At 47.1% G+C, this 23636-nt stretch overlaps 1 protein-coding gene across 1 annotated transcript; it reads left to right on the top strand.

The window, feature by feature from the left end:
* Positions 1-10872: 10872 nt before the first annotated feature.
* On the top strand, positions 10873-20333 carry SLC38A7 (solute carrier family 38 member 7). The gene is made up of 10 exons (XM_056862608.1): positions 10873-11182; positions 13810-14008; positions 14917-15061; positions 16654-16752; positions 17345-17402; positions 18009-18123; positions 18313-18460; positions 19418-19617; positions 20075-20129; positions 20219-20333. The coding sequence occupies exons 1-10, from the start codon at positions 10922-10924 to the stop codon at positions 20319-20321; spliced, it is 1383 nt and encodes a 460-aa protein (XP_056718586.1). The 5' UTR covers positions 10873-10921; the 3' UTR covers positions 20322-20333.
* The last annotated feature ends 3303 nt before the right edge of the window (positions 20334-23636 follow it).

Raw genomic sequence — 23636 nt, 5'->3', positions numbered from 1 at the left:
ATATGTCCTTGCATTGTCAATGCTGATTCTGTGTCGCTTTTGATTTTTTAATTTGATTTTCACCCCTGGCTTTCTGGTCTGCCTCTGGCTGCCAAGCCTTGTGTGGTCCACCTGTGACGACAGAGTGCCAAAGTGTTCATCTCGCACAGGAAAAGGTGCACTACCACAATTTGTTCTCACAGTCTGACCGGGAAGAGTGTCTTGGCTCGGCTTCTGCTGGCCAGAGCACGAGCACGTGCTCCCAGCTAGAATGAGAACTTCTTTCGAGGAAGCTTCCTTGGGACGGTTTCTTGAAAGTCAAATAAGTTTAGACAGACCATTTCTCCCTAAACCACTTTTTCAGTCTCTGGCCTATGTGTCTGCCAGAGGCTGCAGTGGGGCATCTACTGGTCAAGCCAGTGTCGGGGTTAGCTGCATCTCTTGTTTCAGTAGCAGAATTTTTCTTTTGAAAGCTGAAAACGGAACTACTACTAGAAAGACTAGAGGCCCTTTCTCATCAGAGAGAGAACAGGACTGTGCACCAGTTGTGGAGACAGCCGGTGCATTCAGCACGTCTTCTAAACATGCTTTGGTAAGAGAACTACTAAGCTTTTCCCAATCCTCGGTCTTTGTGTTGCTACTTTCCCGGAGGTGTTAGGTGATCATCTCCGTGCTGTGGTCCTAGGCTGCCTTTTAGCTGTCTGATTGCTGCTCTTGCCTCCTCACCTTTCTCCCAGGAGAATCTTACTGTCATTCAGTACAAATCATGTAGGCTTTTATACAGCCTGTTTGTTTCAATTATAATTAAACTGCTGTTCATCTGAGCTCCGTTGACTTGATGCCTTTTTGGGGGGGGGGGTTGCAAGCTCTATGCAAGTGGAGAGCGTACTCCGCCCAGAGCCTATACTATGATCACTGAACAGAGCTTTTTGGTTCACGGTGGCACTTTAGATGAAAACGCTTCATGTTTTTACATCTATCTTCATGTACAATGCAGGTAGTGTTGCCACACCCCCACAAACACATGAACATGCATTCAGATTAACATGGGGAATTAGCTTGCATGTTTGTGCAGGAAGCCAAAAACCAGGATCTTTTACCTGAAATAGAGTTGCCAGCTCTAGGTTGGGAAATACCTGGAAATTTTGGGGGCGCAGCCTGAGGAGGGTAGAGTTTGGGGAGGGGAGGGACTTCAATGCCATAGAGTCCAATTGCTGAAGCAGCCATGTTCTCCAGGTGAATTGATCTCTATCTGTTGGAGATCACTTGTAGTAGCAGGAGATCTCCAGCTATTACCTGGAGGTTGGAAACCCTAACCTGAAGAGGTGGCTGTGAGTAGCCAGTCTTCAGTAGGAAAAGAATGACGGAGACCTGATTTAAAAGGAATCTGGAGTTTTATTGAGGAATTTGGTTTGTGTGTGTGCATGGGTCTTACCTAAGCAAATACTAGCACTACTGAATCAAAGCACAGATGCATTCCTTATCCTAATTAATATAGCAACAACAACCAAATGTTCAGCAGAGCTACTCCAATTTGGAGCAGGGGTTACTCTTCGAGCGGAAGGTGTAAACATGGGGAAATGGGGAACAGGACAGAGGAGAAGTGAAATCAGTTGGGATAGAGGTGTCCAGTCTTCCAGAAGTGAGGGCCTAAAGAGCAGAGAGGTGCAAAGTGCCAGCTCTGTGTGGTGCAGGTGTGATCTGGAAAATAAAGGGAGCTAGATCAAGATGAGGAGCAAAGATATACCTGTCTCATTCTTTGAAGAAATCTGATGAAAGAAGGATGCTGGGGGCCTCTGTTTCAGTTCAGCTTGTAGCCCATGTCAGACCCAAATTACTGGCTCTACAGCCAGGCTAGTTGCACTGTTTTCGGCCCATAGCAGAAAATGGGTTCTTTCAGGAGACGAGATTATGACAATGGAATACTTGAGAGTTGGGTGACTTGTCAGGAGAAAACTATAGAACTGACTAAATGGCACCAGGGAACAGCAACAGGAAGGGAAGTTTTTGATTGAATTTTAATTCCAGAATACGAAACTGGAGCATGAAACGGAGTCATATATTGGCAGGAACTTTGACTTTGAGGATAATGGGAAGATTTGAATCGGAGGTTCCAGACTGTCACGGGGCATGTAACGGCTGAATTGCGTTAATGGTCAGTGATTGCATATCATGTTGAAGGTAGTACAGGGACAGAGGTCTGTGTCTTCTAGCCTGCTGTGGCTTAACTGTTTTTGTCTTGTTGGAACTCCCTCACTTCTCCCAAAAAGGCTTCCTTGGAAACGTTTGCTGTGGTTGTTGCTGTAAAAAATCCTTGGCTGTGTTCACTGCTGCAAGATTATCTGTGAGACACACAACATGGTGGTTGTTCCTTATGTTTGGTGTGTACCTTGTAGGACTTGCTCAGTGTTACACATGCAGTACATTCAGGCTGGGAGAGAGGGATATGCCAATGAAAGGGGGGGGGGCTGGCAACATAGGTAAGACAAGCCTTCCTGCAGAGGCACCTTAAAGTCACATGTCCCTTCCCTTGGCTAACCTGGCCACTATGCCCAGTTTTGTTGTCTGAGGGGGTTACCGCAATTTGTATTCCCAGCGATGTATTAAGAGTTTGAAAATGTTATAAAAAACATGGCTTTAAAAGGGTTTTTGGATACCACGGCTTATAAATGGTTGGAAGACGTCTTCACAGCTAAAGGGGCCAAACAAAGTGCGAACAGTATTTTTTATAACATTTTAAAACTCTTAATACATCGGTGGGAATACATAGAAAGTGCGAACGGTATTTTTTATAACGTTTTCAAACTCTTAATACATCGCTGGGAATACAAGTGCGGTAACAGCCTGAGACCAATGTTTATTCTGGTTGTGGCTTTAAACAGAATCTGAGAGGGGATATGATAACCATGTTCAAGTACTTGAGGGGCTGTCATATAGAGGTTTGTGCAGAGTTGTTTTCTGTTGCCCAAGAAGGTCGGACCAGAACCAGTGGGTTGAAATTAAATCAAGAGTTTCCGTCTAGACATTAGGAAGAATTTTCTAACAGAGCAGTTCCTCAGTGGAACAGGCTTCCTCGGGAGGTGGTAAGTTCTCCTTCCCTGGAGGTTTTTAAGAAAAGATTAGATGGCCATCTGTCAGAAATGCTGATTCTGTGACCTTAGGCAGATGATGAGAGGGAGGGCATCTTGGCCATCTTCTGGTCACTAGAGGTGTGTGGAGGAGGTAGTTGTGAATTTCCTGCATTGTGCAGGGGGTTGGACTTTATGACCCTGGTGGTCCCTTCCAACTCTATGATTCTGAACAGTTGCAACTGAGGAGTGCTCCTCCTGGATATCTGTGCTCAATTTGCAAGAATAAAATCTTGCACAAATAGTGCCTCTTATACTGGGAACCTGCAGATATATCTCTGTCCACTCACTGATTGTGGGATGTTTGAGTGTGGGATCCTGCATGGCAGGAGGTTGGACTGGATTGCCCTTGTGGTCTCTTCCAACCTTGTGAACTTGTGTCTTAAAGCTTCCACTGGTGCTGGTATGGAACATTTTGGGAAAACGACCACAGCAGACACAGCTGGGCTGGGATCATGTGAGACTTTATCCCTTCCCCAAAAGTGATCCTAAAGAAAGTGCATTGCAGCAGACTGGAATGGGGAGGAGTGATGGGATGGAAAAGGAGGCCTATTCCTTGCTTTGTGTGTTGCTCCTCCCCTTTGTATGGTCTTTGATCTCTTGGTCATGCTGGAGTATGACCATCAGCTAAGAGTTTCTACATAGCTGATGGCATCCTTGGCAAGAAGAATGCAGAATATAAGTTTCTGCTACATTGCTCTGAGCAAATGTTGAACCACTTGGCACTACTGCCGAATTCCAGAAAGAAGGGAGGGGAAACTTATTCATCTGTTGCAGCCAAAACAACAAAGATCCTTGTACTTTAAAGATTAACACATTAATCTGGCAGAGGTTTATGTGAACTTAAGCCCCTTTGGGCAAATGCAGGAAGGGTTACCATGTATTAATAAGAAGGATAAATTACAGAATATAGATGTATAGTTAATTTTACTCCCCGATTTCCCATACCCCTGGTATCAAAAGGTGTTCAGCTGATCAGCCTAGGTCAACCAATGTAGGCATGAAGTCCTTTTCCACCACTATTGTGTCCAGAAAGAAACCCGCTAGCTGTAGGTCCTTGTGGCTCCCACGCTTGTCTTGTGGGAGCGGTAGAAATACTAGTTATGGAGCAGAAGGGCAAAAAGGGGATGCTGTATCTGTCCTCTTGTTCCCCAAAATAAGATTAGAGATGCAGCTGCCTGTGTTGGAGACTCTGGAAGATGCTAATGCAAGTCAGCACAATCCTTCCTCGAGGAAGTCCATATCCAAATTCTCCCCATCCTCTTCCTGCTAACAAATCTGACTTTGAGCAAGTTGGGTTGGCTGATGACATTAAAAAACAACAACAAACACCTACATAAAAATCATTTAAGTCTGTTTTATGATTATCAGAGATTAGATGGCAAAAAATTTAATTACTTAACCATTGTGTGTTTGTGGGGGGGTGTGTGCAAAGTGGGCATGTCTTTTTTGTATGGAATATACATCCCTCCTCCCATTTTTGAGTTTGGATTAGTTATAGCCATGATATTACAAGGGAATTTTTGTCTCTTCAGGTTAGAAGAAGCCTCCCTTGAGCTAAATTCAAAGTTCATAACGAAAGGGTCACAGAGTTGCACCTACCAGAGTTTGGGGGCAACCCCCAGGGCCTGTCGCTACTCATGTTCTGGGTGCCACATAAAGTACAGGGCCTCTGAGCATGTGAGAAGCGTCTCCCCTCCAGAATCTGTCAATCGGACCCGGATTAGGGTTGCCATCCTCCAGGTAATTGAAAGAGAAGGCAGCACGAGGCTCAATTGCAAAGAAAATTTTTATATATGTGTGTGTGTGTATAGCAATAATTATAAGAACAAAATTGTATACTTCAACAAAGCAGAAAGTAAATTTACTCAAGAGTAATATATTGCAGCATACAAAAAGTTGCCCCACAGGGTGTAAATTTACTAAAGAGTAGAAAGAAAATTTACTCAGGAGTAATGCCATGCAGGGCATTACTTATCTCCAGGTAACAGCAGAAGATCTCCTGCCATTACAACTGATCTCCAGGTGATATGCCTGTATTATTGTATTAATTCCCAATGACAATAACACAGTAGGAGGTTGAGAGTTCAAAGCAGTTTATTAGGCCCAATATACATACTGGGTGAGAAGTGCCCCAAATGCGCAGGACAATTCACACACCAGAACAAAGGATTGCAACAACGTTTATAACTTCTGGTCAGGGGTGTTACAAATACGTCATATACCGCGTAGAGACACAAAGACCCAATAATGGATACATTTGGATTCGCAGATCCTATCAGTGCGGTTCTGAGGCGTGGATTTAGGTGGCCATATGATCTCTAATGGAGAAACGAAACTTAACATTCTTATCTGACATCCCTAAATCACTGCCTTGGGCCTCATTAGGGAGGCTAGCGGTACCAGGCCTGCAAGGATGATCTCACTGGCACCTGATTCGTAGTGTATGCCAGTTTATGCTCACTCAGTGATCACACAGGAGTGGATAGGAACCAAAGAAGAATACTTGACCCCTTATACATGGGGTATTGCCATTATATATGTGCAGAATAGGGTATTGTGCTAGATCACTGGTTCCCAACCAGGGGTCCGCGAGAACTAAATTAAGGTCCGCGAAACAAAGTTATAAACCCATAATAAATTAATATTTTCAATTAAAAGTTCTCTATTATAAATATATATATTCAAATATTATTCTAAGCGTAATGTTTAACTAACAGTTATGATTAAAGTTTATTTTCAAATTCTCAGAATTTTTATGTTGAACCTTGGGGTCCCTGCACTGAACAAAAAAGTCCTAGTGGTCCCTGGTCAAAAAAAGGTTGGGAACCACTGTGCTAGATGCTAACCCTCATACCCCGGGCTTAGCATCTTTATAAGTGTGAGTATGCGGACTGAGTATAAAAGCATACATTTCCAATAATAATGAAGATTATAGGCATTACACAGGCGATAGAGGTCTGTTCACCTGGAGAAAAATGCCCGCTTTGGCCGTTGGGCTCTGTGGCGTTGAGGCCCCTCCCCTCCCCAAGCCCCGCCCTTCTCAAGCCCCGCCCCCAAAACCTCCAGCTGGTTGTGAAGAGCGACCGGGCAACCGTAGCCCGGATGAAAAGCGCCCCCTCTCCCCCCCCCAGCTTGACCTCCGCCCGGGGACTTCCTGGACATTCTCCTCCCTTCCTTGAACCGCGGTTCGACCCAGGCCCTCCTCGCCCGCCTGGCATTCCCCGTCACCATCCAGCGCCGTGGGAGCGCGCCCAGGCCCCTCCTCGCTGCTCTCTGGCCCTGGCGTATCTCCTCCAGGGTCAAGGAACTACGTTTCCCGGCGTGCAGTGCGAGTCGCCGGTGACCACGTGACATTAGTCAGCTGAGTAGCTGCGGGAGCCGGTGTGCAGGCGGTAGGTGGCGGGTCGCGCTCCCTTTTAGAGATTTGGCACTGGCGGGCACTGTGCGCGGAAAGCTAGCTCTGCCGCGCTGACTAGTTTTCTGTTTGCAAGGGAGGGGGAGGAGTCCATTGTAGCGAGACAGCAAGGTAGACTCCCCCTGACTGTGGAAGATCCACGGATTCTGCAGTTTGTCATAATCTCTTTTCCTTTCTGTAAATGTGTTGAAATGTATTAGGACAGCAAGGGAATAGCTTGTTGCTGGGCAGGGTATCTCTGTGTGTCTGTGTGCTAGTAATTGGGGCAAGAGTCACAGAGGGTTACAGTGAACCATAACAAGAACTGGGTGAAACTATACTGCCGCTTCTCTGTCTGTATTACAACCAGATATGCCCTGAATGTTGATGGGTTGTCATATCTTGAATTTGGATAAATATCTCTCCCTCAGTACAATCGGGACTCAGAGATTTCTGCCCATTAGGGCCTCTGGGTCGCAGCTGCTCCAAATAAATAACTGTTTCTTGAAACAATGGTCTTGGGTCTCTCCCCCCCCCCCCCCGAACCCCAATTTCTCATCTCGGTGTAATGCAGGCGGGGATGCGGAGGGCGTGAAATCTGCCCAGCTGGGCTGTTGTGTGGCCATGTATGATTTTTCTATAAACGGTGCTATAACATTTTATTTTTGCGGGGAGGGGGGTATTCTTTTGTGCGCAAGTGACCGGTTTTTGGTAGCGGAGAAGGTGTTCAGAGATACTAAAGGCTGTGGGATCTGATTTGGGATCGCTTTGTGTGTTTGTTTTCAAACTAGTTCCAAGAGTGATAGAAATCATGGGATCAGCCGAGGACACGTGCAGTATCGAAGAGAGGGGGTGATTTGGAAAAGCCCCCACAATCTTCCTCTCCTAGGATTCTCTAAGCTCCCAGGGGCTCAACCTGGTTGATTTATCCCCCTCCCCCCAATCCCCTATTGCCTGGCTCCCATTGCTTTCAATGTTCCATCCCCTCTGAAGCATCCCTGAACAGGCCAGTTTTAAAGGATCCCCCCTTTGGTTAACAGAACCCTATTTTTCTGCACACCTGAGAATCCTCTGAGCTGTCAAAGACCCCAGCTTTGCCTGTGGGTGGCTCTCTGGCACCTTTACGTTTTGTCATCTGCACATGCACAGGGGCCAGCAGTGTTTTGCTACAAAAGATAGCGGCTAGGAGAGGGAAACAGCAACTATTCATTGAGGATGTTTTTTTCCCCAGCCACTCCTCAAGCGTCTCTGAACTTCACCCTATTTTTTGCTGAGATGGGCAGGAAATTGCTGTGTGATGGATCTGGCTGGTTGAGCAACCAATAAACAAGGGTGGCAGTGATTTGGGTGTCTTCCTCTTTAAGGATTAGCCTTTTCTGGGCTTCAGGGGCAAACGGGCTTACAGGAGTAAAAAGACCCCCCCCTTGTACTTTTTTTAAATAAAGTAATTCAGTAAACCTTTGTTATCTCCCCATCACCATCTCTGCCTTGATTAGTGGAAGGAAAATGGACTACACAGAATAACCCCACAAATGTGACTCATTCAGGAAATAGAATTTTGTTTTTAATATTTTATTTTATATTAGGGGTACAAAAGGGAAAAAAGGGATGGGTAATCATAAAGGGATGTCCGTCTAAGGATAAAAAGAAAAACTGCATAAACACTTCATCTTAAAAGATTAATCTAGCAGACTGCATTATAACTCTTATAACTTTTGTGTTAGCTATTATCTGGGCAAGAATATAAATGCATTCAAAGAATAACCATCGTATATGTTTTGTAACTGTCCAAACAATTTTCTGCTCTACACTGGGAGACTGCCTTATGATTTTATAGCATTTAATTTTTAACATTATTTCGATTAACCTTCAACCTCAGCATATCTGTAGAACAGTTTCCATTTATCAGTATATTGATCATAAGTCCCATCGTCAGTTTTGTTCATCATGTGGGTCATTTTGAGGAAACAGAATTTTGGTGTACGATTTGGATTTTTGTAAAGCCTGTATGTTATGCTTCCCGTAGAAGACCTGCCTAGATCTAGCAGATCCTTGTCAGCAGGGGGCACTTGTGTACCCTTTCCACAGGCCTCAGAGAAGGACCCCTCAGTCACCTTGGTTCTTCACCTCTCCTCTGCTCCTTTCAATCTCAGGAGCAAAAGCCCTGACCTAGGTCCCTTTGCCTTTATGAAGGGCCTGGCTTGCCCTAGGGCCAGCCCCTTTGGAGGTTCCAACCCTCTGAAACTCCAGTGGGATCTGAGCAGTTCTTGCGGAAAGCTGTTGATGCCCCACATACAAACTGTGACATCTCCTTGTTTCCCTACCCCTGGCTAAAGGCTGCATCCCTGCTGCTCATTTTCTGTGATGCAAGCCCCTGGGGTGCAGGGGAGGAATTTTGTGTGTTTGTGTGCCCAGAGAACAGCTGAGAGGTGGCTTTCTGACCTCCCCCCCACTAACAACAAAAAACCCCAGTTACATGAACCATAATGGAAGAAAAAGAAGAGTTGGTTTTTATATGCCGACTTTCTCTACCACTTAAGGGAGAATCAAACCAGCTTACAATCACCTTCCCCTCCCCAAAACAGACACCCTGTGAGGTAGGTGGGGCTGAGAGAGTGTGACTAGCCCAAGGTCACCTAGCTGGCTTCCTGTGTAGGAGTGGGGAAACAAGTCCAGTTCACCAGATTAGCCTCCGCTGCTCATGTGGAGGAAAGGGGAATCAAACCCAGATTCTCCAGATCAGAGTCTACCGCTCTTAACCACTACTGGATCCAGATAGCCCATTTTACTGGTCAAGATCCCCAACACCGTGGCCCACGCTTTGATGACTTCTCTAAGTCCTTCTGGCAACTCAGTGACAGGGTTGCCCAACTGTTCCTTCTTTTTGGCCTCTGTCTGTCAATGCAGCCCAGATGATCCATATTATCCCTGGCTTTTAAAAGGCAGCATTCAGCCAGCTTCAGAGTCAGGGATTGCTGACCTTTTTTGAGTCTGGGGGTACCTTTGGAATTTTGACATAGGCTGGTGGGCGCAGCTACAAAATGACTGCCACAGGAGATCAAGCCGACCACAAATTGGCAGGGAGTGGAGTCATGCATAACTCTAATAGTAACTCATCAACGTTTCAGGCAGAAGCTCTGCTTAACAGGATGCCTTTTAAAAGGAACATGTTGTTTAAAAATGTTTTCTGGCATGCACAAAGCTTGCCTTCAATCATGCATGGAGATCTTTTTTTAAACATCTGCACAGCCAATCAGAAGCCCTACTGGGCAAAAGCGGCCCTTGGCCCCACCCATTAAAAAAAAAACATTTGGTGGGTGCCAGGAAAGGTATCAGCAGGCACCCATGGGCACCATGTTGGAAAAACCTGAGTCATTACATTGCAGAAACACCCCTGGGATGGCCTAAACTGTCCTGCATCTGTTATCTCTGCATTGAACAGCATCTCAAGTAACAAAACTGGTGATAAGCCTGTGTGGAATTGTATTTGATGCCCCACGTGTTGGGATAAATCAGGCAGGAGGTATTTTGGAAACAGATCAAGCTAGAACTCAGTTTGGGCCAGAAAACCGTTGGCTGATGATAATTGCCATCCTCCTGAGTAGACGCGGATCAACCCTACCTTTCCTTCCCATCTTTCAAGCTCCCTTGACCCAAAAGTCTTGAGCAGTAAACGGGGAGCCTTTATTTCTTTAAGGAAAATATGGTGGAGAGATACTTGGCCACTGCCAACGTTGTTCTCGGATCTCTATCCGCCAGCAAAAAGGGGACTGTTTTATCGTTTGTTATGGCGGCAAGTAATTTAAGATAGGAGTAAGCATTGAGGGCATTCCAACATTGTATGCGATAATGAATCCACTGTCCTCAGTTCACATGGACAAAGCCTGTCTGAATAAAGTAAATTGCCATATCTTCCATTGGATCAACCTTACCCTTGTGCTAGCACAGTGCTGTCCTAAGTACTGAGACTTAGGTGCTATTTACACAGCCCAAATAATGCACTTTCAATCCACTTTCACTGCACCTTAACAATCACTTGCAAGTGGATTTTGCCAGTTCACACAGTAAAATCCACCTTCAAAGTGCATTGAAAGTGCATTATTTGGGCTGTGTAAATAGCCTCTTAGAATGGCTTAGAACAGTATAACTCTGCTTAGGATGTTACTGTGGGAAAATGTTTAATAACCGGAGTCCGGCTGTGTTGAAGAGCAGGTTCCCTTTCCATATGCTCAGTGCTGACTTTCTTCTTTTGGGTCCTTCTAGGAGCACTGCCCTCTAAGCCCCCCACCTCGGTGGGCAGCCTCATGTCCTGACATGTCCATCCCGGATGCCAAGCTCTCGTACCCCTCAGGGTAATCCCTTGGGTTTCTCCAGGCATGCGACTTGAACCAGGTTTGGTTCGGGACTGAGCGTTGCCATGGCCCAGAGCAATGCGGGGATCAACTGCGAATATGGAGACTGGTCCTGGAGCACAGATGCTGGCGAGCGGGCCAGGCTGCTGCAGAGCCCCTGTGTGGAGATGGTGCCCAAGAGTGCTGAGGAACAAGGGCCTGCAGCAACCTCGATCCTCGGGGCTATCTTCATTGTGGTGAATGCCGCCCTCGGGGCTGGGCTCCTCAACTTCCCGGCAGCCTTCAGCATGGCAGGCGGCGTGGCGGCAGGCATTGCTTTGCAGATGGTGAGAGTGGAGAGGTGGTTTTGTGCTAAGAGGTGATGGGCGGCTGAAAAGGAGGGAGGGAGAAGAGCTGTGTAGACAGCCAGCTTGGTTGTGGCTCAGTGGTAGAGCATCTCCTTGGCATGCAAAATGTCCCAGGTTCAATCCCTGGCATCTCCAGTTAAAGGGACTAGGCAGGTGGGTGATGTGGAAGACTTCCGCCTGACCCTGGAGAGCCACTGCCAATCTGAGTAGACAATACTCAGCCCATTCCTGAGCTGGTGGTGGCTGGGGACAGTGGGGAGGAGTCACCACTGTGCCACCTCCTAAGCCATTCCACGGCCGCTGAAAGACACCAAAGAAAGCCTTGTAGAGGCTTTTTTGTCAAATGGGGCCTTTTCGCCCCATTGAGAAAAGCGAGGCTGCGTCAGCTTTTTGCTGGCACAGCCTCGCTCGTCTCACCACTGGGCGAACAGGGACAGGAGGCTGCCTAATGGCAGCTCCTCCCCTGGGAACACCCCCTGGGACTCTGGTGCGGACCTTTACACCAGTGGGACACCAGTGGAAGGCCCCACCGGCATCCCGTGGCGGCGCTGCTGTGGTGGCGACGGGCGTCTGGCCCTCCCCACCGGCACTGGGGCCACTTACAGTGGTGTAAGTAGCCTGGACACCGGCATGGAGGCCCCAACACGGGCACCGCACCTTCCTGGCCTCCTAAGGGCTTTCGCCCTTAAAGGTCAGGAATGCTCTGACTGACTTCGATGGACCAAGGGTCTGATTCAGCATAAGGCAGCTTCATGTGTGTTCAAGCCCTTTGAAGGAAGGGGGGGTACAGGTGGGAGAAAATGTGGGGATCACTGCCACCGCCTGCCCCTTGACTTGGAGCTCTGCCTCACTTCAGCAGTGGCAGTGATCTTCACCATCACTCTTGCGTTTGGGAAAAGCTCCTGTGTAGTTCCAAACAAATGTCCCCTGGTTGTCCTCTCCAATGCCAAGAGATAAATGGTGTGCTAAAATATATTTCTGCTACTGCAGAATGCTCAGAAACCCGCAGCTGCTGGAGATGGAGGGACATGCACCAAGTATGCACACTGCACAAAGCCAAGACTTCGATACTGGCCTATTTTGGTACCAGTTGAAAAACTTGGATATTTGCATTGGTTAGGGCCTAAAGAGGAACGGGGGGTGGGGAAGTTTCAGTGTTGGAGAGGGTGACAGCAGTAGCAGTAGAAAACAGTAGGAGTCCAGTAGCATCTTAAAGACTAACAAAATTTCTGGCAGGGTATGAGCTTTTGTGAGCCACAGCTCACTTCTTCAGATACAGCTAGAAGTGAAGAAGAAGTGAGCTGTGGCTCACGAAAGCGCATACTCTGCCAGAAATTTTGTTAGTCTTTAAAGTGCCACTGGACTCCTGCTCTTTTCTACTGCTAGTGACAGATTAACACGGCTACCCTTCGTGATTTATCTCCATAGCATTAGCAGTGTTAGTGCAGGAAAGCTAACTGCACCCTGGAACCCTGGGGGAGGGTGTGGGTGTAGAAGTCTCATCCTTTGACTAACTCGGGCGCATTCATTGCCTAGTCTGTTAGCAAAAACTTCCTGCATGTTGTTGAAAGTTCTTCCCCATGACAGTGAGGGCTAGAGGCTTGGGCTGGGAGCTTCCCCTTGGGCAGACCGTTTAAATAAATGTCTTTAAGGGGCAATGTTTCATGCTGTGTGCTGCAGCCAAAGCCATGTGGTTGCCCAGACCCCTGTCAAACGATATATAGGACTGAATGTTATCTCTGGGTGTTTCTGAATAAATTTATGCAAATAATATCTCCACTGTTGTGCATAGGACAGTGCTTCCATAAGAAAATATTATTATTTCAATCATTGTTTTTAAAAGGGCAAAAATGGGGAGCAAACTGGTTGATTAAGAGCTTCCACTTGGAGATGTTCAGCTTCAGAGAGGTGTGTTATAGACTATAGCAGGGGTGTCAAACATAAGGCCCGTGGGCCGGATCCACCCCCTTGAGAGCTCTTATCCGGCCCATGAGCCATCCAAGGCCGCCACTGCCCCAATCTCGATCTAGGCTGGTGAGGCATGGCCCGGCCTGACCAAGTGACATTTATGTCATATCCGGCCCTCATAACAAATGAGTTCGACGCCCCTGGAATAGAGGGCAGTGTGGTGTCATAACTATGGATGCGAGTTATGGATCAGCAGCACCCCTCTCCCCAGTTTAAACTGTGCAGCCATGAATTCGGAGTATAGACGGCCTTAGGGAATTGACTGTCAGTTCCCCCACTATACTATGAGGAACTCTGGTTTGACCCCGCTAGGCAGTTTTTTGTTTTAATTGGGAAGGCGGTGGGAATGTTGCTGAGCATTCCTTGAGGGCACGAAGGCTAGAAGAGGAATTCGACGGCCCTGAATTCCGTGCTGTGGATGACCTTTAGAAAATGGCTCGGGGCTCCCTTGTTATGAGGCCAAGCTGTTGCTTCTCTTGCTGCCCACTGTCAGTCGGTCTGCTTGCATCTCTGGTTGGAGTCTTGTGGGGGTCTGCTTCCCGTGGGGTGAGAGGATGGGGGGAGGCATCTTTTTTCCCCGGGGTTCCCAGAAGCCATATCACTCACGCAGGAGGCGTCGTTCTGCCCCTTTGCTGCAGAGCATGCTGGTCTTCATCATTGGTGGCCTGGTCATCCTGGCCTACTGCTCCCAGGCCAGCAACGAGTCCACGTACCAGGAGGTGGTGTGGGCTGTGTGTGGGAAGGTCACGGGGGTCTTGTGCGAAGTGGCCATCGCTGTCTACACGTTCGGCACCTGCATCGCCTTCCTCATCATCATCGGGGATCAGCAGGACAAGAGTGAGTACTGGTTATGGGGAGTTTGGGGCGGGGGGAGGTCAGCTGCATGGGTCCTTTTTGAGGGTAGGATGGAGGGGGTGTTAACGTCTTTTGGCCTTGTGCTTCATCAAAATTGTGCCGCTCCCACAGGAGCTAGGACTTCCATGCTAGTTTGATTTGTTACAGTTACTTGCGTTTTACAGCCTTGTTTACATTAGCCCCGTGGCGCAGAGTGGTAAGCTGCAGTAATGCAGTCCAAAGCTCTGCTCACGACCTGAGTTCGATCCTGACGGAAGTTGGATTCAGGTAACCAGCTCAAGATTGACTCAGCCATCCATCCTTCCGAGGTCAGTAAAATGAATACCCAGCTTGTTGGGAGTAAAGGGATGATGACTGGGGAAGGCACTGGCAAACCACCCCACAAACAAAGTCTGCCTAGAAAATGTCGGGATGTGACATCACCCTATGGGTCAAGAATGACCCGGTGCTTGCACAGGGAACCTTTACCTTTTACATTAGGCACGAATTTTCAGAGGGTCTTTCAGCCTTTGGGATAGTTTTGACACTGGGACTCATATGGTCAGAATTATATGTGGCATCTTGTGGTATAACCCTTGTATTTGAATCTTGTATGTTGTTATAGATTACATTACTTGTATGTTCGAGGTATCTCGCTAGTTACAACATTATGTTTATTTGGTTATGCTTATAGGATTCAATAATAACAGAGACAGTACATGCCGTTATATGTTGCATCTATCTTTTTTCATAGTAAAAATAATTTTGAAATAATCAGTTAACCAATTGACTTAATAAGCAGGTCATTTGGTTAGCCATTAGTGCTGTTTGTTTTTATTAGACGCTATTTGCTAGCAAGAAGATTCCCTTGGTGAGGTTGAGTGACAATTTCCTCTTGTCTTCTTGGCTAGTCATTGCGGCGCTGATGACGGAACCCACAGGAGCAGAGAGCAGCCACTGGTACACTGACCGCAAGTTCACCATCAGCCTCACGGCCTTCCTGTTCATCCTTCCCCTTTCGGTTCCTAAGGAGATCGGGTTCCAGAAATATGCCAGGTACCTGCAGGAAGAGGTGGAGAAGGGCCGGACAGATGCGTGGCTGGTCCTTGGATGGGGATTGTTTTGTGATCTGCGTATTTTATTGCACAAAGAAGATCCTTTGGGCAAGCGTCACAGAATGAAGAGTGCTGGCCACCTTGGTCTGTCCTGATGGGACAAGGCAGGCTCAGTTGCTGGAAGTGTCACAGGCTTGAGGGAGGGTCCTGTTAAGCTACACTGCCCCCCCCCCGAAGTACAATGGTGGGTACTGAATCTTTTGTAGCCAGGTAGCTCTGGAATTTTCCCTGAATAGTAGCTGCTGATTGGGAACAGTTATAACTTAGCTTTCGAGAGCTGGTCAGCAATGGCAGGGCCTAGTGAGAGTGACACAAGACTCTGTAAGCATCAGTCCCTTGAGCTTGCACGGAGGAGAGTGGGAAGATTGGTGCAGGATTAGGTTTCCAGTAGCATAGCAATTCCTTGATTGAGATGGATTGTCTCAATAAAGGAAGCCACAACCCTCAATTTGCAAGATCTGAGCAAGGCTGTCAAAGAACATTTTGGAGGACTTTGATTCATAGGGTCGCTGTGAGTCAGAAGCGACTTCACGGCACTTAACACACACACAGCAATTCCTGGGTTGCTGTAGGTGGGTGGGAAATAAGGCTTATACCATCAGGGGGCATTGAAGGGCCCCCCTTGTATACAGCACAGAGGTTCCTACTTCTGATCCCCACGTGCCCCATGTATGTGGGTGAGATCTCTCTTCTAGAGCAGCGGCACTCACTCCACAGCTCATGAAGAGCCACATCTGCAATTAATAGCAACCAAAAAGCATCCCTGGTTGTGAATCCTGCAACTAAGGGAGGCTCACACTTTACCCATTCTTCTGGTGGCAGCTGTTGTAAGGTGGGACCCACCCGCCAACAACCAACCAAGTGGGACTTGCCCACTTGCCTGAACCATGGGGCAGGCGCCCCATTGGGGAACAGTGCTTAGATAGCATTTCAAAGAGTATCAGTGTTGTAGAACGTCACCTTTCATGAGGCCAAAAGAACTGGACAGTGTGTGTTGTTTATATGTGTACTGTGTATCTGTGAGATCTCTTGGCTGAATTTCTCCACTCAACACTGCTAACAGTGGTGGCCCCTGAGAGCCTAATACAAGGCTGGGAAAGGTGACCCACACTGGCCTGTCAGGATGCTGGTGCTTGAGTGCACGAGTGTGAGACCACTTTGCCCAGGCCTTGATACCAATTGGGTCCACGCAATGATGGCTGTTGCTCTCCATTTATATCCAGGGGTGATGAACACATGAAGCTGCCTTATATTGAATCAGACCCTTGGTCCATCAAAGTCAGTACTGTCTACTCAGACTGGCAGCTGCTCTCCAGGGTCTCAGGCAGAGGTCTTTCACATCACCTACCTGCCTAGTTCCTTTAACTGGAGATGCTGGGGATTGAACCTGGGACCTTCTGCATGCCAAGCAGATGCTCTACCACTGAGCCACGGCCCCTCCCCTACCGTTCTGAGACCTCACTGGTCACAGCACCCCTGGAAAGAGGTGGTAGCATAGCTCTGTAACCTTTCCTTAACCTCCCTCTCCCTCAGCTGCTTGAGCGTGGTTGGAACCTGGTATGTCACTGCCGTCATCGTGTTCAAATACATCTGGCCCAATCACGAGGTTGTCCCGGGGGAAATCCCGATCAGGTAAAACAGGAGTGGGGGTTCTTGAAATACAATGGAGGAGGTGGTTAGGGGAGCAAATCTGGAGATTTTACCAGTTGTTATGTCGTACACAAAGGCAGAACAGGGCGTTTTGTTTTTACTGGAGCGCCCGGCAGGAGAATCTCCAATTTAGAAGTAAATGGAATTAGTAAGAGCTTGTAGTTCTCAGGTGGCCAACAGCCACCCCACCCATGGAGCCTTTAATGTGTCCCACCGTCATCTTGATGCATGGGACCCTTCTCTTTGCAGGTCACCTTCTGGAAGGGAAGAGGGCAGCTCTCTATTCAGGAGCTTCATAGAAAGATCATAGAGTTCAGAATGTGTGAAAGAAGGCCAGTTTAGGAATTACCTGTGTAGGAAACTGTATGTTTGCTTAATCCTCCTAAAAACGAACACATATGTTGATAGATCTCCTTGGAGAAGCTTGTACCATGTGTCAAAAGAGGCTCTCCTGCCTTGACTTTGCATTAACCTGGAACTGGATAAGCCAGAATCTGAGAATTTCTAGGCCCTGGTTCAGTAGGGACATTGTCTGAGAAAGGTTTTGAGCAAGTTTGTTTTTTTCTCTCTACAGCCCCTCCTCCTGGATGTCCGTGTTCAATGCTATGCCCACCATTTGCTTTGGCTTCCAGGTAATGCTTGTTTGAGGGCTGCAGAGGGGTGGAAGCTGACTGGGTCCCAGAAGCTGCCTTCATCTCCTCTCTCTTTGCGTTAGGCCCCAGTTAACTGACTTCAATTATAAATTTTATTTATTGACTTAATTTATCCTCAGAACAACCCTGGTGAGGAAACTTAGGCTGAGAGTGTGTGACTGGCCCAAATACCAAGGTCAGATCACAAACAGCCCCTGAACTCTGTTGAACAGAGTCAATTAATGATAGGTTGAGGAGGACAGTCCCCTTGAGGACATCAGCTTTTACTGACCAGCATCACCTCCATTTCCTGGAATGAAGATTGCAGTTATCCCTCAGCTGAGCTAGTCAATCTTATAGACTAAAATTAATTATTTAAAAAATGACGAGGGCCTCATTGAGTTGCTGTTTGGGTTCTGACCACAGAGAGCCAAACCTTTGCAAACATAAAGCAGAACGGGCGGTGGCCCAAAAGGGGGCTTTTGCTCACCCTGTGCCATTACAGCCTGCCGAATAAATTCTGCGTAACTCAAAAGCTTGCATCTTCTTTTCATTCAAGAGACATTCTCACCTCACCTGTCTGGTATCCCCTCTTGTCCCTGGCAGTGCCATGTCAGCAGTGTGCCCGTCTTCAACAGCATGAAACGTCCGGCATTGAAGCCCTGGGGAGCGGTAGTGACGGCTGCCATGATCATTGCCCTCTTTGTCTACACAGGCACAGGTAGGGGGTTAGGCCCTGTCAGGTGCATTTCCCGTAGCTGCTCCTTATGGCCTGGAAAGGCGAATGGGAGACAGGAGGTGCCCTGGACTTCTGAGCACCAGGCTCCTGTTCCTGTATTGGAGACAGTAGTTGGTTGCTAGGTCTTTCCCCGTGTCATGGTGGATCTTTCTGTCCTCCATTTTCCACCAGGAGTCTGTGGTTTCCTCACCTTCGGTTCTGGCGTGGAGCAGGATGTGCTTCTCTCCTACCCGTCCAATGACATTCCAGTCGCCATAGCACGAGCCTTCATCATTGTCTGTATCTTGACATCCTACCCCATACTGCACTTCTGTGGCAGGTGAGCATCTTGGGGAAAGAGCCTGCAGAAGCTGCCGGTGGAATTGTGTCCTTGTTGCAGGGGGTGTCACCAGCCATGTGTCAAGCTCCCAGGGTGCTTCTGCCCTGGACAAATTCATCACCATCATCAATTTTGTTAATGTTTTAGTCACAGACCTTAACAATGTTCAGATTAAAACCATACAAAATATATAACCCACAACACCCAGAATTACATGAATAAAATTTTTAAAATGTTACAGAGTCACATATATACATATTATTGCTGATTTAAATGTTATAGTTCTCCTAAAATATTCTTTCTATGGCAGCTTCAGAGCCTAATTTTCAACAAATTTCTTCCTTAACTTAGATGCTAACGTGATAAAAAAAAAAACCCACACTAAGCGTGATCTTACAGTTAATGTCTGCCATTAAAAATCTAACTCGGCCCTCAACTGTATCTAATACATCTGGGATATGCTGGGTTAATTTAAAACGAATGGAGTCGTAAAATGGGCAACTAAACAAAATATGTGGGAGGATCTCTATTGAACCCGTGGAACAGGGACATAGCCTTAGATTATGGGGAATTTTTAAATATTTACCATGAAGGCATCGTTTGAAATGGTGCCATTGTAAATGCTCTCCTTAACCCTGGGTCCAAAAGTTTCGTTAAATAATTTGAGAAGAGCTTATTCGATTTGAATAACGGATACCATGGAGAGAACTTGGGACTTTTGTATTAAGTGCATATCGTTATCAGTTTCTTTATCAGCAATCCATTTCATGATACCTTTTGGGTCCCACGTGTTTAAGATATCCAGCGAAGGCAACTTACACAATTCTAGGATTGGTATAAGGACCTTATCCCAATTATTTTCCTTTGGGTAGAACATATAGCCGTAATACACATAGTGCCCCGGGCATGATGGAAGGGAAGCCCTGTTGACTGCTTTTGGTTTTGCTCCCTGGCCAGGGCTGTGCTGGAAGGTCTTTGGCTGCGGTACAAGGGAGAGACTGTGGAAGAAGACGTGGTGCGAGAAAGACGCCGCCGGCTGCTCCAGACCGTTAGCTGGTTTCTTCTCACTCTCCTCCTCGCCTTGTTCATTCCTGACATCGGCAGAGTCATCTCTCTCATTGGGGGGCTGGCTGCCTGCTTCATCTTTGTCTTCCCAGGTAGGGGAGGGCTTCCCTGATGGTATCATTTGGAGGCAGGAGGAGGAGTACCCCTCAAGGGTACTCCTCCCTGTTCACAAGTGACAGTGAACACACGTACAATCCATATAGAGCGTGCACTTGATTGCTCTTTATATGTGCGTTAAGCAATCTTTATGTTACATTCAGGGCATGTACCGCTGAACATGTGATACAAACCCCACACTCGTCCAGCTGCTGGCCCCTGGTTTCATTTATAAAGTGAACATGTGTGGGCTGTTGAACACATGAAGCTGCCTTATACAGAATCAGACCATCAAAGTCAGTTTTGTCTACTCAGACTGGCAGCGGCTCTCCAGGGTCTCAGGCAGGGGGTTTTCGCAGCACCTATTTGCCTAGTCCCTTTAACTGGAGAAGCCAAGATTGAACCTGGGCTCTTTGTCCTTAACAACCTCTCCATATGTTTGTTCCTTGCCAGGGCTCTGCCTCATCCACACCAAGCTCTCTGAAATTCAAGAAGCCAGACCGGCAAGGTAAGATACTTTTCTTACCTTTCCCTCTTAATAATGTGGTGGTTCCTCTTCCTGACATATTAAATGATCCTGTCCTTCTGTTTCCACAGCTGGTGGGCCTTGGTCAGCTATGGAATCTTCATGGTTACTCTTGGAGCATTTATCTTTGGGCAGACTACCACCCATGCTGTCTTTGTGGACCTCACAAAGTGATCCCTTCAACTCAGAAGACGTGTCTGCTCCCTGAACTGTGGAGTAAAAAGAAACCTAAGAGAATTATTGGCCCAATCCCTGGGATTTCTTAGATTTCAGTGAAAGAGGATTTCCTCTCCTGAAATGGAACAGGGCTGATATGAGAAAGATCCAACAGTTTTGATTTCACAGCCCAGTGTCCCAATGACTTGGTTGCTTTTCTATGAATCTGCACAAGTCTGTTCACCTAATCTTTTTTAGGAGATCTTCCTTTTAAAGAACTTTTTTGTTTCGCCTTACACATGCTTGTGTAAGAGAATCCAAGATGGTCACTACACAACTGCTGTATTTATTCAGCCAACAGGCATATATTTCGTAGCATTACCAGTGATTTTACAAAGCTTGTGTACTTGATACTGAAATTATTACTGAAGGGACAATGGATTTTATCATATAGAGAGCACTGGCAGTTGAGCACTGTGGCTTAATTGCCTAAAAGAATGAGTGCTTAAAGGCGGGGGCGGGGGGGCTTGTAATCTTGTTAAAATGTTTTTACCTTCTGTATATGGAAATAGAAGGTTCTTGAAGAGAATCCTTGAAAGATAAAGGGAAAATTGAATATATTTAAGGGCATTTCCTTGGACTAGGATTCACACAACCGCTTTTGTGCCTTAGCACGGTTGGCTTCCCCCCCTCCCCCAGTCGCACTCCTGAGGTGCACAAAATCCAGGTGGTGCTGTAATTTGGGGACCTGAGGAAGCAATCAGAATGTTGCCCAGGGAAAGAAAAACAAAATGGGTCTTTTTATTGTGCAAGTCGGCTTCCTGTGGATATTGTCCTGGGGGATGGATGAGGACTGGGGGAAACACCACCGCAGGCACAAAGGAAGGCAGTTGTGTGGCTCTGTACCTCAAGTCATGCCTGGCTAATCTCTGAAGTCTCTCTCCTTCACTGGGCTGGTTCTTTCTGCTGCATTCCAGTCCCACCTTAACCCGGTTGCTCAGGGGCCTGTTTCTCAGCAGAGGTTTTTCTGAGCCAGCTGCTTTTAACTAGACTGACATTCGAATTGTTTTTCAGAGTTGATGAGCCATTCTTGGCTAAAGTCTGGGCTGGTAGCAGAACTCCAAGGCTACATGTCCCCATGTTCTGTTTGTTGGGACATTCAGGAGATGCAGCTGCCTTGTCCATCTGAGGTGCTCTCAGTATGTCACATCAATTTTAAAAGAGGATTCAGGTGCTTTTTGTTTTTTTTGTGCTTGTGGTCCAAAGCAAGTGAGCTTTGGGGTTTTCAAAGGGACAGGATCATAACGAAAATAATTAAAAAACACAATTTCTGGATGGCTGTGGTTTGGTGTCTGTTGAAATTGGAGTTGTCTCCATGTTGAGGTTGATGTGTGCTCTCCTGCGGAGGGAGTACCTCGCCCAGAAGCAACGGAAGTTACATTCTCCCTGCCTACTTGACTTACCCTGTGCTCAGTTTCCTTTCCACTGTTAGCATCTCTCAGCTCATATCCCACCATTAGTCAGGGCTTGGAAGCAAGGGGAGAACAGGGCAGCAGTGGGGATAGAATCACTCCAAGACCTGGAGGGGCAGTTGGCTACAAAAAAAAAGCAGGAACACTGAGAAGAGGGCAGTGCACCCCCTGTGGCATTACATTTAACAATTTCAGCCCTGGTGTTACACACCCTCACAGAATTCGTTGTGTGTAGGGGTTACTGAAGTTCACACGATGAGAAGTGAGCTTCCTTTAAAACTCAGAATTCTCAATAGCCGTGAAATGGGAAGTGGTAGAACCTCTCCGATATCACGCTGGCACAGGCTCTACCTGCTCCACGTTGCAAATGATGCAGGGTGGGGAGCATAGAAGTGGACCTGCTAAGCTGTCCAACAGCAGATGTGCAATGGCGTGTGTTTGCTTTCTTGGCAGCCTGGTCTCACTGGCAGGAGGCCTTGTTCCTGAGGCATTCCTTCCAGGTGCATTTCCACTCAGTGCCCAGAATGATCAGTGCAGGGGCCTTGTTCTAATGATACGGTGCCTTGTGGTTCCGTATTGCATCATTTGAGGGCTTAACTGCAGCAACCTAAAATCAGGAAAGGGTAGTTGGATATTAAAGGCAGGGGGTGGGATGTCTGCAGTTGACAGAAGTGGAAAACAGACTGATGAGGCAGAGGTTTGGGAAACACTTTTCTGTACTGTCTTTGGATTATGGACTTCAGGATGGTAGAATTGCCTTTGGGAGAGTGGTGCAAGGAATGGAGAAAGAATGGGTTCAACACACACGCAGCTATCAGCTCCCTGCCCACATACCTGCAAGTGCTCAAAATGCAGTTTGACAAGTGAGTGGTGCTGGGACGACAATATTTACCCTGTCGACAGAACTGGAGTTGGCCCTGCACGCTATAGTGTAGTGCTAGAGAAAAGAACCATTTATTTATTTGATTTGTACCCTGCCCTCCCCAGCTCAACTCTTAACAGGAAAGCCAATGACTATCAAGAGGACCACAGGACCTAGGGAGGGAAGGACAACCGGTGATGGGGAAAAAGGGGGACTAAAGGAGAGAGAAAGGAGGGAAAGGTGAAAGGAGGGAAAGGTAAAGGGAAGAAAAAGAAAGGAAAGGAAGGGGTGGGAGGCCAGCTATCCACATAACCGTCACTGTCCTCAACCATTTCCCTGGCAGAACATTCCCTCCTTACATTATATGATACTATGGTGATGGAGAATGGGGAACTTTGATTTTTGCCCAGTCAGGATCAGTCTGTATTCCCTGCCTGCTTGATTTGTTTGCACAGGCCTTTACTGGAGACCAGTTATAATGAAAAGCCCCTCTCTTGACTTCCAGCTGATGGGGCCTTCAAAGGGAGGACAGAGAGCCATTTGAGTGGTATGGCTAACATGCTGGACTGTGATGGGAGAGGCATGAGTTCAGTTCCCCACTCGGCCATTAGAGGTCAATGGATGATAACTTTCATCTCACAGTACCTCACAGCTGTACTTGCCTCACAAGATTGTTGGCAGGATAAACAGCTCTGATTCCAGCAGGAACAAGACAGAGGCTGATGTTTTGAACCCATCCATAAATCAGAATGATAATAATGTTATTTGCGGCTAGTATGCTGGGTAAAACAGAAACTGACCATATAGAGTAGATGTTTACAACCAAGGCCAACAAAATTAGGAATCACCCAATTTTACATTTCCACAGATTAAGGAAGTACATTAAAGCGAAGTAACTTAATTGCTACTGCACAGTATTTTGCCACCTGGGTAGTGATTGGTGGGCTGTCTCCCAGCAGAAATCTTTTGGTCCATTCACCCTCATCACCAGAGCCCATT

Source organism: Euleptes europaea, chromosome 17 (genome assembly GCF_029931775.1).
Source record: "Euleptes europaea isolate rEulEur1 chromosome 17, rEulEur1.hap1, whole genome shotgun sequence".
Taxonomy (NCBI): Eukaryota; Metazoa; Chordata; class Lepidosauria; order Squamata; family Sphaerodactylidae; genus Euleptes; species Euleptes europaea.
This window is presented reverse-complemented; position numbering and strand designations above follow the sequence as displayed.

Coding starts and splice junctions, on each gene's coding strand:
- SLC38A7 (XM_056862608.1), top strand. CDS start 10,922: ATGGCCCAGAGCAATGCGGGGATCAACTGCGAATATGGAGACTGGTCC. Junction 17,403..18,008: donor CCATTTGCTTTGGCTTCCAG/GTAATGCTTGTT, acceptor TGTCCCTGGCAG/TGCCATGTCAGCAGTGTGCC. Junction 20,130..20,218: donor CAAGAAGCCAGACCGGCAAG/GTAAGATACTTT, acceptor CTGTTTCCACAG/CTGGTGGGCCTTGGTCAGCT.